Here is a 16,000-nt window from a genome sequence, read left to right as displayed (position 1 = left end):
CCCCACGATCTGCCGCCACTCGCGGTGGACTCCTGCTCCCCCGCTGGAACACGGGGCCGAGCTTTGGCCTCTGTCGGGTCCCCCGGGTTGTCCCCCCACCCCCAGGACCCGTGCCGTCTGCCTCGGGCCGGCCCACTTCCCCCTAGGTGCAAGGTCGGCGCTCTGCCTCCCCCCGTTTCCCCTTCCGGCTCTGCATCTGGCGGGCTCGGCCGCCCTCACCTCCTCTTCCCCCTGGCCTGGTAAGTGCCTCCCCAGGCATTGGGGTTCTCCCGGAGGGTCCCCCGGTGTGGCAGTGTGGCAGTGGGGGCGAGGCGCAGTCCCGAGGGTCCGCCCCAGGTCGCGGACTCGGGACACATACCGTACTGAGGAAAAATAAATATAAGACAGTGTCTTATTTTCGGGGAAACACGGTATATAAAGTAAGTATACTGTATAAAGAAACTATAAAGGTAATTGCATATCATGTACTAGAGACAATGTTTCAGCTGTCTTGAAAATGTATGTGTATCTAAAGCCGTATGTTCTGGCAAGCTGGTGCCAGAAAAAAAATGTAAGTATGTGCAGGGCTACTTAGATTAGGCTCATTTGTTTTGAAAAGAATAACAGCTAGTGGGGGAAAGGATAAGCCCCTCTGTTGTTGACTGCGTCCTCTAAGAGCTACTTTTCGTCAAATAAGCAAAAACGGCATTGGGAGAAAATTGCCCAGAACTTTGTATAATGTGTACATTTGAGCTGTAAATCTTGACAACAGCATGGAAAGAACTACTGTATTTTTCGTTCCATAACACACACTTTTTTCCTTCTCAAAAGTGAGGGGAAATGTCTGTGCGTGTTATGGAGCGAATGTGCGCACAGAGCCGGCTGTGCGCGCTGGAACGACGCGAGCCGGCTCTGTGCGCCCCGTTCCAGCCGCTCAGCCCGCTCTGTGCGCCCCGCCCGCCTTCCAGCTGGGAGGTGGGCAGGGCGCACAGAGCCGGCTCGTGTCATTCCAGCGCGCCCAGCCGGCTCTGTGCGCCCCGGGACGCACAGAGCTGGCTGGGCACGCTGGAACGACGCGAGCTGGCTTTCCCGCCAGGGGCGGGGCGCACAGAGAGGGGTCTGGTGTCGTTCCAGCGCGAGCCGGCTTTCCCCGCCCCGACTGCCAGCTGGGGTGTGTGTGTTATGGTCAGGTTCGTGCTATGGAGAGAAAAATACGGTATGTTATTTCCTCAGTGGCTGTACGTCATACTTCGATAAACTGTAAACCTTGTGAACCTGTCATTGCAGGAATCTAGTCGTCTAGCAAAACAGCCTGATAACTATGTGATATAAATTGAAAAGGGGGTCAAACAGCGAGTAGCACAGACAAGTGCAAGACACGATGAATACTTCTGGAGGTAGCTGTGGGAGTCCCAGCTCTGCAGAACCTGCTGCAGACTGCTTCAAGGAATTGTGGTCCAAACTGAAAGAGTGCCATGATAAAGAAGTGAAAGGTAATACTAGGATTGTTTATCTGTACATATTTCAAGTGACAGAACCATGGATCATTCTTGAATCAGCACTTTTAGAGGCTATACATATTTTTATGCTATAATCCTATAATGGAAGCAGGAGTGCTCAAATGTGGCTGCACCATAGATCTTTGCAAGGGTGTCAGGAGCAGGCCATGAGGATGGTATGCGGTAGTGCGATTGTGCTGCTTCCAGGTGCTATTGTGCTATTCTGTCCAAGGCTAGTCTATGCCCCGTGTTTAGTCTTCATAGATTCCCATACTGTGGGAATCGCCAAGTACTCCTTCCTGCCTCCTGGGGGGGGGGGTTGCCTGGGTAACCGGTTATCTCCTTTTGCTCTTCCATATATGCTGTGTACCTTGCCTTTGATCCCTACTAGTGTCCTTTTGAATATGGCTTCTGAAACCTGTCGATTCTACCCAATAAAACTGCTTTTGTGGATTGGTTGTCTGCTGAAGTCTGTTTAATGGGGCCGCAGGACTAGAGCTTACATTAGGACACTAGTCCTATCCTTACTTGCTGACCTTGGCTGGAGCCCTGGAGGGTTCGCCTGGACACTCGTCTCTTCGGCTTGGGGCGCAGGACGAGCTCCTCGAGGACCCTGACTTTCTGCGCACTGTCTTGGAGAAGGCACAGTGGACTTATGCGGAGTCCACCTGGCTGGTTGGGCTGGTGATTGATCAGTGGCGTCGCCTGGCAGCAGCAACCCCCTGAAGGACTCAGGACGCTGATCTGGGTGCCCACAACAACCTTTTGGGACTGGATACTTTGCTGGAGGAGTCCCGGTTAGCGCAGGAGGACTTTGCTCTGTTAACTTGGTTATTGGCTGAGCTTACACTCTGCGGAACGCAACAGGAGTCGGTGGCCCCAATCCAGGGGCTCGAGTTCTGTTTCCCAATGGCGGGGGCTCGGGAGGGAGACGTTCCGCAAACTGTTCCGGATCCCACCCTATGCCGCTGGGAAGCACAGTGCGCTGCCGCCAGAACAATCCTGGTCCTCGTGGACTTACCGCCAACCACGGCAATGGTGGCCGATGTCGAGAAGGTATTAAAACCTAAGTTCGGTCCTTCCTCTGCGGATCTCGCTCAACAGGTCCAACCGCTGTTGGGCCAACACAAGGAGATCCAAATGCTCTTGGAACAAGCGGCCGAACCAATTGTGACGGCCGCCGCAGTCGCCAAACTCGAGGCAGACCGAGCGCTTGCTGACCAGAGGTGGGCGGAGGAGCAACTGTTGGTGGATGCGGCTGCCGCTCGAGCGCGAGCAACAGCAGGAACTGGAGCGCGGTCGAAAGTTAGCGGGGGACTGGACTGGTCTTTCCCCTCGTTTTCTTCGGGCTCCATGGAACCTGGCCTGCCCGGGAGGTAGTGTGCAGGCAACGACTCACCTTTGCTCCTGATGTGCAAGAATATTCGGAGGAGGTGGACTTGTATGCAGAGGAGGGCGACTGGAATACGAACTACCGAGTCAGCCAAGCCTGACGGACTGGGGGGGCTGAGGAGGAGATCAATGCCTTGAGATTTCAAAAACGAGAGCTGTTGGATCGTATGGCCCGTATGCAGGACCAAATAGACGTGTTGATGAATGAGTACGGTCGCCTACAGCGAGCTCAAGCGGCGCCTGCGCCGGCACCAGTCCCAGGCCAACAACCCCCTGGCAAGCAGCCTCCGCTACAGCCGGCCCCAGGGCAACCTCCTGTGCAACCGCCTCCGGGGCAGCTGGCCCTGGTACAACCGGCTCCCGGGCAGCCGGCCCTGGGACACCCCATCCCTGGACAACCGCCAGCTAGGCCGCCAGTGGGACCGGTCCAGCCTGTGGTCCCGGTCGTGCAGTGGAAGCAACCCCGTTTGCGAATGACATGGCTCCGCGGACGCGTTGCCCTGTTTTCTGCATCAAGTGGACAGTTACATGAGAGAACAAGGGCATACCTTTCCCACGGCAGAACAGCCGAGTGAGATTCGTTTCCTTGCTCTTGGCTGGAAAGGGTGCAGAATGGATGGTCCTCCAGTTTGATACCCGGGCTCGCTCCATACGGTCGCTTAATGAATTCATGCGAGCGTTAAGGAGAAGTTTCGAGGATCCGTTTCAAGGGGAGAAGGCTAAAGCGGCCCTCCTACAACTCCGTCAAGGATCCTCCTCAGTCCGAGAGTTTGCGGATGAGTTCCAAAGACTCGCTAATAAAATAGTAGATTGGACTGAAGCTACCTGGGTGCATTACTTCAGAGCAGCGTTGCATCCTGAGATTCTTTTTTTTTTTATATAAATTTTTTTATTATTTTCATAATAAACACACAAAAAGAAAAAAAACAAAAAACAAAAAATAAAATAAAAATTACATGTACATAAAAATAAAAACAAAAGTTACATAATCAGGACACAATTTATCCATTATTACAATATTCAAATCATTTTATAAAACATGTGCCCCGAATACAAAACCCCTCCGCCCACCAGTGCCCTCCACCATTGGACTTCCGATGAAGTGTTATGGCATATAAAAAGAAAAAGCTATTATTATATCATATTAAAAATCATCTTATACTATAATTCGTTAACTATACTTTTAAAATCCGTTTTTGCCACTTTATCCCAATATGCGGTGGCCTTTGCCCACGTAGATTTAAATTCCTCCATATCTTTATCATATAGAAATGCTGTAATTTTGGCCATCCGCATATACATCCATAATTTTTCTCGCCACTCTTTAATTGAAGGTTTATTTAACTGCTTCCATTTTTTAGCAATTATAATTCTTGCTGCAGCAAAACTATATTGGCATATGACTCTGTCACCTTTATCCAAATCTTTTTTTGGTATTCCCAATAGACAAAAAGCGGGGTCTTTCTTAATTTTTAATTTAATCAAATCATTCGTTTCGTTCAAAACTAATCTCCAAAACCTCCTTATTTTTTTGCAAAACCACCAAACATGCATAAATGTACCTATTTCTGTACCACATTTCCAACATATATTTTCCTCATCTTTCTTCATTTTACTTAATAATACAGGAGTTATATGCCATCTGTAAAACATTTTATACAAATTCTCTTATTTCATTTGAAATTGTAAACTTAAATTCTTTTTTCCATAACTTTTCCCAAATTTCCAAATCTATATTATAACCTAAATCTCTCATCCATTTCAGCATCACTAACTTAATCCTTTCTTGTTCTAAATTTGTCTCTATAAGTAATTTATAAATCCTACCTATCAATCCTTTATTACCCTTAAATAGTATAACCTCAAATTTTGATTTGGTTTGATTAAAACCTAACCTATTATCTTTATTAAAAACATCTCTTAATTTATAATACATAAACCAATCTTTAATCAAAATTTCTTCTTTTGATTTCAGTTCCCATATACCATCTTTATATTTTATTATTTCTCTATAATTATCACAATCCAAATTTAAATGTGCACCTCTTCTCATAAATGCTTCTATAGGGTTAATCCAACCAGGTGTTTTACTTTCAAAAACTTCTTTATATTTATTCCAGATTTGCAGTAAATTTTTCCTAATAATATGAGAATTAAATTCTTTATTTACTTTCTCTTTATCATACCACAAGTAAGCATGCCACCCGAATCTCAATTTAAAACCTTCTAATTCTAATAATTTCGGATTCTCTAAGAGAATCCAGTTTCTAATCCAGGTGAAACATGCTGCTTGATAATACAATTTCAAATCTGGTAATCCAAATCCACCCATATCTTTTTGCTTTTAGGTTATTGTATGCAATTCTATGTCTTTCTTTACTCCAGAGAAAACTCATAATATCTTTTTTCCAAACATCAAATATCTGTACACCCTTAATTATTGGGAGATTTTGAAACAAGAAGAGCATTTTAGGTAATAGCATCATTTTTACTACTGAAATTCTTCCCCATAACGATAATGGCAGTTTTTCCCAACTTATCAAATCCTTTTTTATCTGTTGCCATTGGTTCACATAATTATCTTGAAATAAGTTAAGGTTATTATTTGATAACCATATACCTAAATATTTAACTTTATTTTCAATATTAAACCCCGTCTTTTTTACTAATATTTGTTGTTGTGAAAGAGTCATATTCTTAGTTATAATCTTAGTTTTAATTTTGTTAACTTTAAACCCTGAAAGCTTTCCATAAACCTCCAAAATTTTATTCCATCTGTCAATTTGTTCAATCGGATCAGTCAAAAAACATACTACATCGTCCGCATATGCTTTAAACATATAATGATTTCTACCTATTCGTACACCAACTACATCACTATTTCTAAAATTATGCAATAATAATTCTAATACTAAAATAAACAGTAAAGGGGAAAGAGGACATCCCTGTCTCGTTCCCCTTTGAATTTCTATTTTGGGTGATAATGACCCATTTATAATCAGATTAGCAGATTGTTGTGTATATATACCTTTTATAGCTGTTTTAAAATTCTCACCAAAATCCATAGAATCTAATACCTTAAACATAAACTGCCAATTAACATTATCAAAGGCTTTTTCAGCGTCCAAAAATATCAAAGCTAATGGTGTTGTATCCTGCTCTGCATATTCTAAAAGATCAATTACTACCCTCACATTCTGACTCATCAACCTTCCTGGTAAAAAACCAGCTTGATCCTCATGTATTACTTGATTTAATACTCTTTTTAATCTTGTAGCTAAGACTGTTACAAATAGTTTATAATCAGTATTTAATAATGATATTGGTCTAAAATTTTTAACTTCCGATATATCCGAATTTGCCTTTGGTATTAATACTATATTTGCCTGTTTCCAAGTTTGAGGGATAATCCCTTCTATCAATCCTAGATTCATTACTTCCAACAGATAAGGGGTTAATTGGTCTTTAAATATTTTGTAATAGGATGCATTAAATCCGTCTGGCCCGGGAGATTTGTTTAATTTACTTTTCTTTATTGCCTCTTCCAACTCTTCTTTAGTTATTGGCAAATCCAGAAAATCTTTATTTTCTTGTGTTATTTTCCCCCAGTCTCCTTTAGTAAAATACATCTCCATTTCTACCTCTGAAGGTGTCTTTTTGCTATATAAATTTGTATAAAATTCTACAAATGTTTCAAGTATCTCCTCTTTTATTCTTGTGATTTTACCCTTCCTTTTAATTTGAGTTATTGGTATTTTTTTCTCCTTCTGCTTAAGTTGCCATGCTAACATTTTTCCCGGTTTATTTGCATGTTCAAAAAATCTTTGTTTATTAAACATAAGTTTTCTTTCAATTTCTTCTGCAATTAAAAACTCATATTGCTGTTGCAAATTTCTAATCTTCACCTGTTGTTCATATCTACTTGCTTTATCTTGCAACCTACTTAAATATCTTTCTCCTTGTTTTATTTCATCTAAAATATGTTTTCTCTTATTCTCTCTTTCCCTATACCATCTTGTATTTTGTTGAATTAATAATCCTCTAATTACTGCCTTACCGGCATCCCAAACTATATCTTGGCGAGTACCCTTATCTATATTTTCTTTAAAATAATTCTGTATTTCTATCTTCAATTTAGCAACTATTTTAGAATTTTTTAAAAGTAAATCATTAATTCTCCAGGGTTTATACCCTCTATTTCCCACTTGAATTTTAACTGAGACAGCATTGTGATCGGACAGAACTCTGGGTAAAATTTCTGGGTTTTCTGATTTCTCTGTTAGGCCTTGCGAAAGCCACAACATGTCTATTCTGGAACATGTTAGGTGTCTTTGTGAAAAGAAAGTATAACCTTTTTTATTTCCATGTGCCATCTCCAAACATCAAACATGTTCCATTGATCAATAAGAGTGTCAAAAACCCCTGGTAACTTTCCTTCATTAAGCGCTTTTTTCTTTTTCCCAGATCTATCTACCTTAGGTAATATAACACCATTAAAATCCCCCATCCAAATCATCTTTTCTGTGGCATATTCAGCTAATAAAATTGCTAATTTATCATAAAACATTTTTTGATTTATATTAGGAGCATATATTCCCACAAGCAATATCTTCTGAAATCCAGATGTTATTTCAATCATCAAAACTCTTCCCTCCATATCTTGATAAACAACTCTTGGTTCGAATGAGACAGGTATATACATAGCTATTCCATTAGTCTTTTTAACCCTATTACAAGCCGTGAAGAGTGTACCTAATCTTACATGTTCCAGTCTGAATATATCCTTTGGGAGTATATGCGTTTCCTGTAAACAAATAATGTTAGCATTACTTTTGAGTAGATGGTGAAATATTTTTCTTCTTTTATTAGGAGAATTCAGTCCGTTAATATTCCAAGATAGGACCTGTAACATATCAAAGATCAATTAGTTCCCATAATTTTCCCCATTCAACATAAACAACCATGTCAGTTATTGCCCCCCCTCCCCCAATTCTGCAGTCTTCAGTCGTCAGTTATGGAGTCCTCAGAGGAGTCTATTGGTAAATCTCCACCTCCAGCTGCTTCAGATGCCTTTTCTTCTTCTGTAGATTCTCTAGTTGGAACTTGCTTGGCTGATTTAGTAGGTTTTACCAGGTCTGCCTCATATCTTCTCAGAAACTGCTCCGCCTTATCCACTTCTGTATACTTGAACCTTTTTGCCTTGAAAGTAAAGGAAATACCCTGTGGGAATTCCCATCTGAATTGGATTCCACTAAGTCTTAAACATTGAACAATCTCCATAAAATCTTTCCTTTTCTTCAATAGTCTTGCCGGTATTTCTTTCATCAATCTCAAAGGTTCATCTTCAATTTTTAATGGAGTCTTGTAGTGTGTATTTAGTATCAAATCCCGATGGCTCCTTGAAAATAGTTGAAGCAGGCAATCCCTAGGTACCTTATTTCTGGTTGCATATGCAGAGTTGATTCTATAAGCTGTCACAATCATCCCAGCAGTTACTTCTTCAGTTTCCTGTAAAAAATCAGCCAGCAGGGTTGATAGGTATCCACGTAAATCCTTATTTTCCACTTTTTCTTTCAAACCACGTATGCGCAGCGAAGATTCTTTTATCTTAAGTTCAATCATAGCCATCTGGTCTTGTTGTCTGTCGTCCCTTTCAGATGAGGATGCTATTGCCATCTCAAGAGTGTCCACCTTCTTCTTAGTTTCTTTAATTTCCTGTGTATTTTTCTTAAGCTTGGTTTCCACTCTATCTTGCCTGATAGTCAGGGATGAAATTGTGTCTTGCAAGGTAGCTATTGCAGCAGAATTTTGAGATGTTGTTACTGTATTCTGGGATAACTCCTGCTTCATTTCTATAACATCCTGATGGGTCTTAGTTAAAAGTTCAAAGACAGAAGTCAGTGTTACTTCAGGTTTCACTTTAGGAGGCATCTTGGCACTGACAGATGTTGAAGTAACTGGAGATGTTGTCTGTTTGGCTGGAATTTGAGTTATTGAAGGTCTTCTCGGAGGCAGTGGTACAGCCAACTTTACATCTTTAAGAATGTCTTTAGTATGTTTCTCTTTTTCTCCCATTGGTAGACTGTAAAGGCTGAAGGCTGAAGACAAAACAGCTGGTATTTGTAATCCAAAGGAATAGAGGAGGATGGGGGGGGGAGAAATTTTCTTTTATCTCATTGCAGAAAAATTATTTCAGATGGAAGAATCCATATTAGAGAAAACAATCACCATGACATCTCACTTGATATTATTCCATGTCACTTGATTGTTCTCCAACTCTTGGTTTTTACTTCCAAGTTCTTAGTTTGATGAGAAACTTTTTAAAGTACGTCACACAACTGGCAAAAAGCCAAAAGTCTCAAAGCCAAGCGTAACTGAACTATAGATTGTTCTAAATGAAGTCTTTGAAAAAAAATACTGCCACACACCCCAAATTAATTCTTTAAATGTGAAAATTTATTTTAAAAAAAATTTTAGAAGAAAGTCGGATCCCACCTCGCTTGCTTCTTGCTGCTCCTGAAGATGGCGCCGGCCATTCAGCAGAGCCCCGTCAGAGCGACTGCCGCCGATTTCAAGGCGGCTATCGCTCGAATGACGGGTCCGCCACCGGCACCCGAGTCTGCACCCCCTCTTACACCGAGGGGTGCCGTGCCGGATCTTTTAAGGGGCGATTACATGCCCCGCGGCAACGAGGCGGCAAGAGCGCGGCTTCGCGCTTGCGGCGGGGGGGCCGTCCGACCCGGAAGTTCCATCCTGAGATTCTAAACTGGGCATACATGCAGCGAGACCCAGCCACCTTGGAAGAGTGGATTTTACTGGCGGAGGAAGTGGAAAGCCGCCGCCAGTTCATTTCCCTTGCCCGACGGCAGGCCAGGGAGGGGGGAAGCCAGAAAAACCCTCCCAAGCCTGCCGCTCCTCAGGCCCTGCGGAGGCCGGCTCTACCCCCGCAAGACCAAGAGTTGAGGTTTCAAAGGGGAGCCTGCCTCGTTTGCGGTGCCATGGGTCACTTCGCTGCCACTTGTCCATCACGTCTGGGACTACCGAGTCCCATTCCCCAGCTAAAGGCGACTCCTCGCGGGAGAGGACGCGCTCAGGGGAGGGGTACCGCAGCCGAGCGGGGCATCGCTCCAAGATGAAAAGCGCCCCAAGCTCTGCACGCCGGAGAAGTGACGATGGACCTTTCGCCAGCGGACCCGTCGGGGTCCAGGATTACAGTTACTACTCCTGGGGAGAGTAGCTCCGTGTCTTCTGAGGAAGGAGACCACTGGAACTCCCCAGCCCTTAACTTGGAGTCTCCCCTCGAACAGCCAAAAAACGGACTGGGTCTGCGGTAGAGGGAGCGATACCGCAGACCTCCGCAGGTGTTCCTGCGAAACCCGAGGCTCCTGTCATGGTGAGTGAAGTAGAAGAGACTGTGTATGTAGATGTGATATTACGACATTATAGAAAAGGTCCTCAGTTACAAGTTAAAGCCTTAATAGACTCTGGATGTGCCCACTCGTTAATTAACGAAACCACCTTTAAGGTGCTCCAAGTGAAGTCAGTCCCTTTGCCGGCACCTGTTCAATTTGCTCAAATGGATGGCAGTGATTTCAGGGGGGGCCCAGTCGACCGTCGCACTGACGGAGTGGCAATGGGAATTGGCCACCATTGGGAACAAATCAACTTCACTATTGTGCCCAATGTTCGATATGCTGTGGTGTTAGGAGCAAATTGGCTCAAAGGACACAGCCCCACCATAGACTGGGAAGCTGAGACTTTAACGTTCAATAGCCCGCTATGTGAGTTACACCGATATGAAGTGGCCGTTAAAACCGTAATCAAACCAACTCCTGCCCTGGCCTCGGACACCTCCAGTCCGACCCGATTGCCACCCGACTATCAGGACTTTGCAGACGTATTTAATGTGCAGGAGTGTGATGTGTTACCCCCCCACTGACGGACAGACTGTGCTATTGAGGTGGTGGGGGATGGAAAACTGCCAAAGAGTAAGATCTACCCAATGAGTCCTACGGAACGGACGGTACTCCTTGAATTCTTAGACAAGAATTTGGCTTGCAGTTTCATCTGACCCTCCACCGCGCCCTATTCGGCACCGGCTTTCTTCGTGCGTAAGAAAACAAGAGATTTGCGTTTGTGTATTGACTTTCGAAAACTCAATGCTGTTACTCAAACGAATGCTTATCCCATCCCCTTCATTTCCGATCTCTTGGGACAATTGAAGGAAGGACACATTTTCACCAAATTGGACTTAGTCGAGGCTTATTACAGAGTCAGAATCCGGGAGGGGGGTGAATCTCTGACAGCCTTTTCCAGTTGCTTCGGGATGTTCAAATTTATGGTGATGCCTTTTGGATTAAAAGGGGCCCCAGGGGTCTTCATGCAACTCATTAATGAGATCCTCCATGATCTACTGTTCAAAGGAGTGGTGGTTTACTTAGATGACATTCTCATTTACTCTAAAACCATGGATGAGCATGTTGCCTTGGTTCGAGAGGTGTTGCAACGTCTCAGAGACAATCAGCTGTATGCTAAAGGGTCTAAATGCGAGTTCCATAAGAAGCAATTGACATTCCTAGGATATATTATCTCACACCAGAAACTGACTATGGATCCTGAAAAGGTGCAAGCGGTGCTCAGTTGGAAACCACCCTCTACTCATAAACAGGTCCAAAGATTTCTCGGGTTCGCAAATTTTTACAGGGTGTTCCTTCCACATTTCGCTCAGATTGGACTACCGATCACGAACCTCCTTAAGACTAAGGGAAAAGGGAATACCGCCACCTTACCCAACGCCCGGGTGGAGTGGACCCCCCAGTGTCAAGCCGCCTTCGATAGTCTTAACCAGCTTTTTACATCCGAGCCTGTTTTGCAGCACCCAGACTGCAATCAACCATTCATTGTGCACGTAGACGCTTCCGACATAGCGATGGGGGGTGCACTCCTGCAGCGGGGCGAGGATGGACACCTGCAACCGTGCGCTTATTTTTCTAAAAGGTTCACTCAATCCGTACTCAATTGGGCCATTTGGGAAAAGGAAGCCACCGCGGTAAAGCATGCCCTGACAGTGTGGAGGCAGTTTTTAGAAGGTTCCAAGGTGCCTTTTGAAGTGTGGTCCGATCACAAAAACCTAGAGACCCTAACGGGGGCTTGCAAGCTGTCCACGAAACACGTACGCTGGGCGGACTTCTTTGCCCAATTTCGATTCGTTCTAAAATATGTACCAGGGAAGCAAAACCTTCTGGCTGACGCTTTATCCAGACTTCCCCAATATCCCACCAAGGTTGATCAGCACACAGAGTCGCTCTTCACCCCTGCCCAATGAGGTCTATTGCCCACTTTGGCCGTATAAACCCGTTCTCAGACCCAATCCCCACCGCCGCCGCTTTCGGTGGGAGGGGAAGCCCCACACCCGGCTGAGCTGGCAGTGCCGCCCGCCTCGCTTCCTCCTCCCCCTGAGCGACTGACAGCCACGGTTCCTGAGGTGCGAGGACCCAAGCGCCCCGTTCAGTTGCTTCCTGCACCTGTGTCGGCTCCATCCCCGGTCAAGCTGCCTGCCGGCACAACTCCGGAGGAAGTGCAAGGACTGACTAATTCCTTTAAGGAGACCCTCCTCCGCAGTTATCAAGCGGAACTTTCCTCGCAGGCCCTTCCAGCTACTCTAATTAAACGTGGGGAGTTTTGGTACAAAGATTCTAAATTGTATGTTCCCGAAGTGTTGTGGGGGGAGGTTTTGGGTTTGGTTCATGGCGCCAAAACCGCCGGACATTTCGGTTTTCTCAAGACATTGCATTTGCTACGGAGACAGTTTTGGTGGGCGGGCATGCGGTTAGATGTGGACTCCTTCATCCGCAGCTGCCCCATATGTGCAGCAGCCAAACGATCTCAGGGCAAGCCGCCCGGACTTTTACAACCGTTAGAGACTCCCTCGAAACCATGGGAAGTAATTGCAATGGACTTCATGATGGACCTACCCCCTAGTGGGGGAAAGACAGTGCTTTGGGTGATTACTGATCTGTTTTCGAAACAGGTGCATCTTGTACCCTGTGCAGGTATCCCTTCCGGCCCGAAATTGGCCCACCTCTTTGTGTCACATGTCTTCCATCTCCATTCCTTTCCGCGCAAAATAGTCACGGACAGGGGTTCAAATTTCGTGGCTAAATTTTGGAAGGCTTTTCTCAGATTGGTCAGAGTAGAACAAGGACTGTCTAGTGCCTTCCATCCCCAAACGGATGGTCAAACCAAACGGGTGAATGCAGTGTTGGAATGCTATTTACGCTGTTACGTTAATTACCATCAAGATGATTGGGCAGACCTGTTGCATTTTGCTGAATATGCTTATAATAATGCGGTTCACTAATCCACAGGGTTCAGCCCTTTCCAGGTTGTCCATGGTAAAGAGTTTGGCCCCGCTGGTCATGTTGATGTTTCTGAGGAGGAGGGGGGAGCTGACGTGGCCGGATGGGTACGTTCTATTCAAACAACCTGGCCATGGCTGGTTAAAAATCTGGAGCGAGCCAAACGGCGTTACAAGGCTCAGGCTGACAAACATCGTTCCCCCGGTAAGGAATGCAAAGTGGGGGACCTTGTCTATCTGTCCACCAAGAACCTACGATCCACCCACCCATGCAATAAACTCAGTGCCAAGTATGTGGGTCCGTTCCCCATTTCCCGGATTATTAATCCAGTGGCTGTGGAACTCTCCTTGCCCAAGTCTCTACGAAGAATTCATCCTGTGTTCCATGTCAGTCTTTTAAAACCGTATGTTCCTTCCCAAAAATGGCATCCTGAGCCACAACCCGAAGTGCCTAAAATGGTGGTGTGGGGGGGAGCATTTTGAAGTAGCTAAAATACTGGATTCTCGCATTCGCTACGGTTCCCTTCAGTACCTGGTCTGCTGGAAACATTTTAGTCCTGCCCAGGATGAACGGGTGCGTGCCTGTGATGTCTCCGCCCCTAGTTAGTCCAAGAATTCCATGCCGCCTACCCTCACAAACCTACGGTGGGAGGGTGAAGGGGGGTCTTTAGGGGGGCAGAATGTCAGGAGCAGGCCATGAGGATGGTTTGCGGTAGTTCGATTGTGCTGATTCCAGGTGCTATTGTGCTATTCTGTGCTATTCTGTCCAAGGCCAGTCTATGCCCCGTGTTTAGTCTTCATAGATTCCCATACTGTGGGAATCGCCAAGTACTCCTTCCTGCCCCCTGGAGGGAGGGGTTGCCTGGGTAACTGGTTGTCTCCTTTTCTCTTCCATATATGCTGTGTACCTTGCCTTTGACCCCTACTAGTGTCCTTATGAATATGGCTTCTGAATATGTCCTTATGAATATGGCTTCTGAAACCTGTCGATTCTACCCAATAAAACTGCTTTTGTGGATTGGTTGTCTGCTGAAGTCTGTTTAATGGGGCCGCAGGACTAGAGCTTACAAAGGGCATTATGCTACTGGCTGGCTGTTTTCAACCTCTTTCCTAATAATTAGGGCAGAATTTGTCTTTTTTATCCACTGCCATACACTGAATCAACATTTTAAGAGTCCTTTCTTGCCCAGAATATTAATGCAGTGTAATAGGCCTGGCATGTGTTTACCAAACACATCAAAGTTGTTTTTTATATGCCGATTTTCTGTACCACTTAAGGGAGACTCAAACTGGCTTACAATCACCTTCCCCTCCTCACAACAGACACCCTGTGAGGTAGGTGGGGCTGAGAGAGCTCTAACAGAGCTGTGACTAGCCCAAGGTCACCCAGCTGGCTTCATGTGGAGGAGTGGGGAAACCAACCCAGTTCACCAGATTAGCGTCCCCAGCTCATGTGGAGAATCAAACCCAGTTCTCCAGATTAGAGTCCTCCGCTCCAAACCACCACTCTTAACCATTGCTCCACGCTGGCTCCACTTCTCCAAAGAAGAAGCTTTGCAATGTGTCTTTGGATTGTTCTGCACAGAACTCTGAAGTTCTCTGGAACTTTGAAGAATAAAAACTTGTAGGGACCTTTCAAGACGTATTAAGGCTTCAGTCATAAACATATGTATATTTTGAAGTAAATCCCATTGGAGTCAATGGAACTTCTAAGTAAACATGGTTTGGGTTGGCCATAGGTGTGTCGAAATAGAGTTGCCACAGGCAGATTTTTTCATGCCTAAACTTTTGTTACTATGACCCACAAAACTTGATAAAATTAGCTCACATATGATTACATCAAAGATGTGCCTTAAGGATAGTTAATTTTTGTTAAAGGTGGGGATCCTTTACTAGAATCTCATGTGATATTTAAGACACATCAAACGCCTACTTGCCCGAGCTTTGCTTGTTTCTGAAGTCTATAAATAAGAATTAAAACTGACTGATGAATGTTTAATTTTAGGAGTCAGCAAAATGTATCTTATATAAGGCAGTCATGAAGAAAATGAGGTGTCCAAAATTGTTTTTGGTTTCCCTGTGTATTTTTTTCTGTATCTGTACCCGTCATCCAAATGTTACCAGTGAAAACAATGATTACATGTTAGTAACTTTTTTTCAAAGGGTTTAACAGGATATGGCTGAGAGAAATATGTATAAAAAGTAGAGAACATTCTGGGTTCAGTGCTGACTGTCTTGAATTCAAATTGAAGTATCATTTTTTAGTTTCATAGCAGCACAATTTTTTGTGTCCCTACCTTCCTTAGAAGCCTGCTTGCGTTATAAAAAATACATTGAGAAGGAAAGAGCAAGAGTCCAGTAGCTCCTTAAAGACTTACAACATTTCTGGCAGGGAATCAGCTTTCGTGAGCCACTTCTCCAATCTGAAGTGGCTCACGAAAGCTCATACCCTGCCAGAAATGTTGTTAGTCTTTAAGGTGCCTCAGGACTCTTGCTGTTCTCTACTGCTATTGACAGACTAACACAGCTACCCATCATGATCTATCGACATTGAGAAGGATGAAGAAACAAGTCTGATAATTAAAACAACAGCATAATGTATTAAATACATTCCTGCTAGGAGAGGGTTGGTGCGAAGGAATGTTGTTGATTCTTTCCTGCCACCTTAAACCTTCCTTCTGAATATTTTCCCCTTGTTTCTCCCCTACATAGTGCTATGGCTGGAAAATGATTAGTCTGGGTGAAACAAAAGGCCAAGAGAAAGAGTTGTGGG

The 16,000-nt window shown here is 44.6% G+C and overlaps 1 protein-coding gene across 1 annotated transcript in view; it reads left to right on the top strand.

Annotated features, from left to right (window-relative positions):
• The first annotated feature begins 1,314 nt into the window (after positions 1 to 1,314).
• Positions 1,315 to 16,000, top strand: part of RBBP8 (RB binding protein 8, endonuclease) — a 46,884-nt gene continuing 32,198 nt past the window's right edge. Inside the window, exon 1 of the mRNA XM_056854124.1 lies at positions 1,315 to 1,472. Coding sequence (XP_056710102.1) covers positions 1,361 to 1,472 — 112 coding nt within the window. The 5' untranslated portion in view covers positions 1,315 to 1,360. The remainder of the gene's footprint in view (positions 1,473 to 16,000) is intronic.

Source organism: Euleptes europaea, chromosome 8 (assembly GCF_029931775.1).
Source record: "Euleptes europaea isolate rEulEur1 chromosome 8, rEulEur1.hap1, whole genome shotgun sequence".
In the NCBI taxonomy this organism is placed as follows: domain Eukaryota; kingdom Metazoa; phylum Chordata; class Lepidosauria; order Squamata; family Sphaerodactylidae; genus Euleptes; species Euleptes europaea.
The sequence above is the reverse complement of the archived record's forward strand: the minus strand, read 5'-3'. Positions and strand labels throughout refer to the sequence as shown.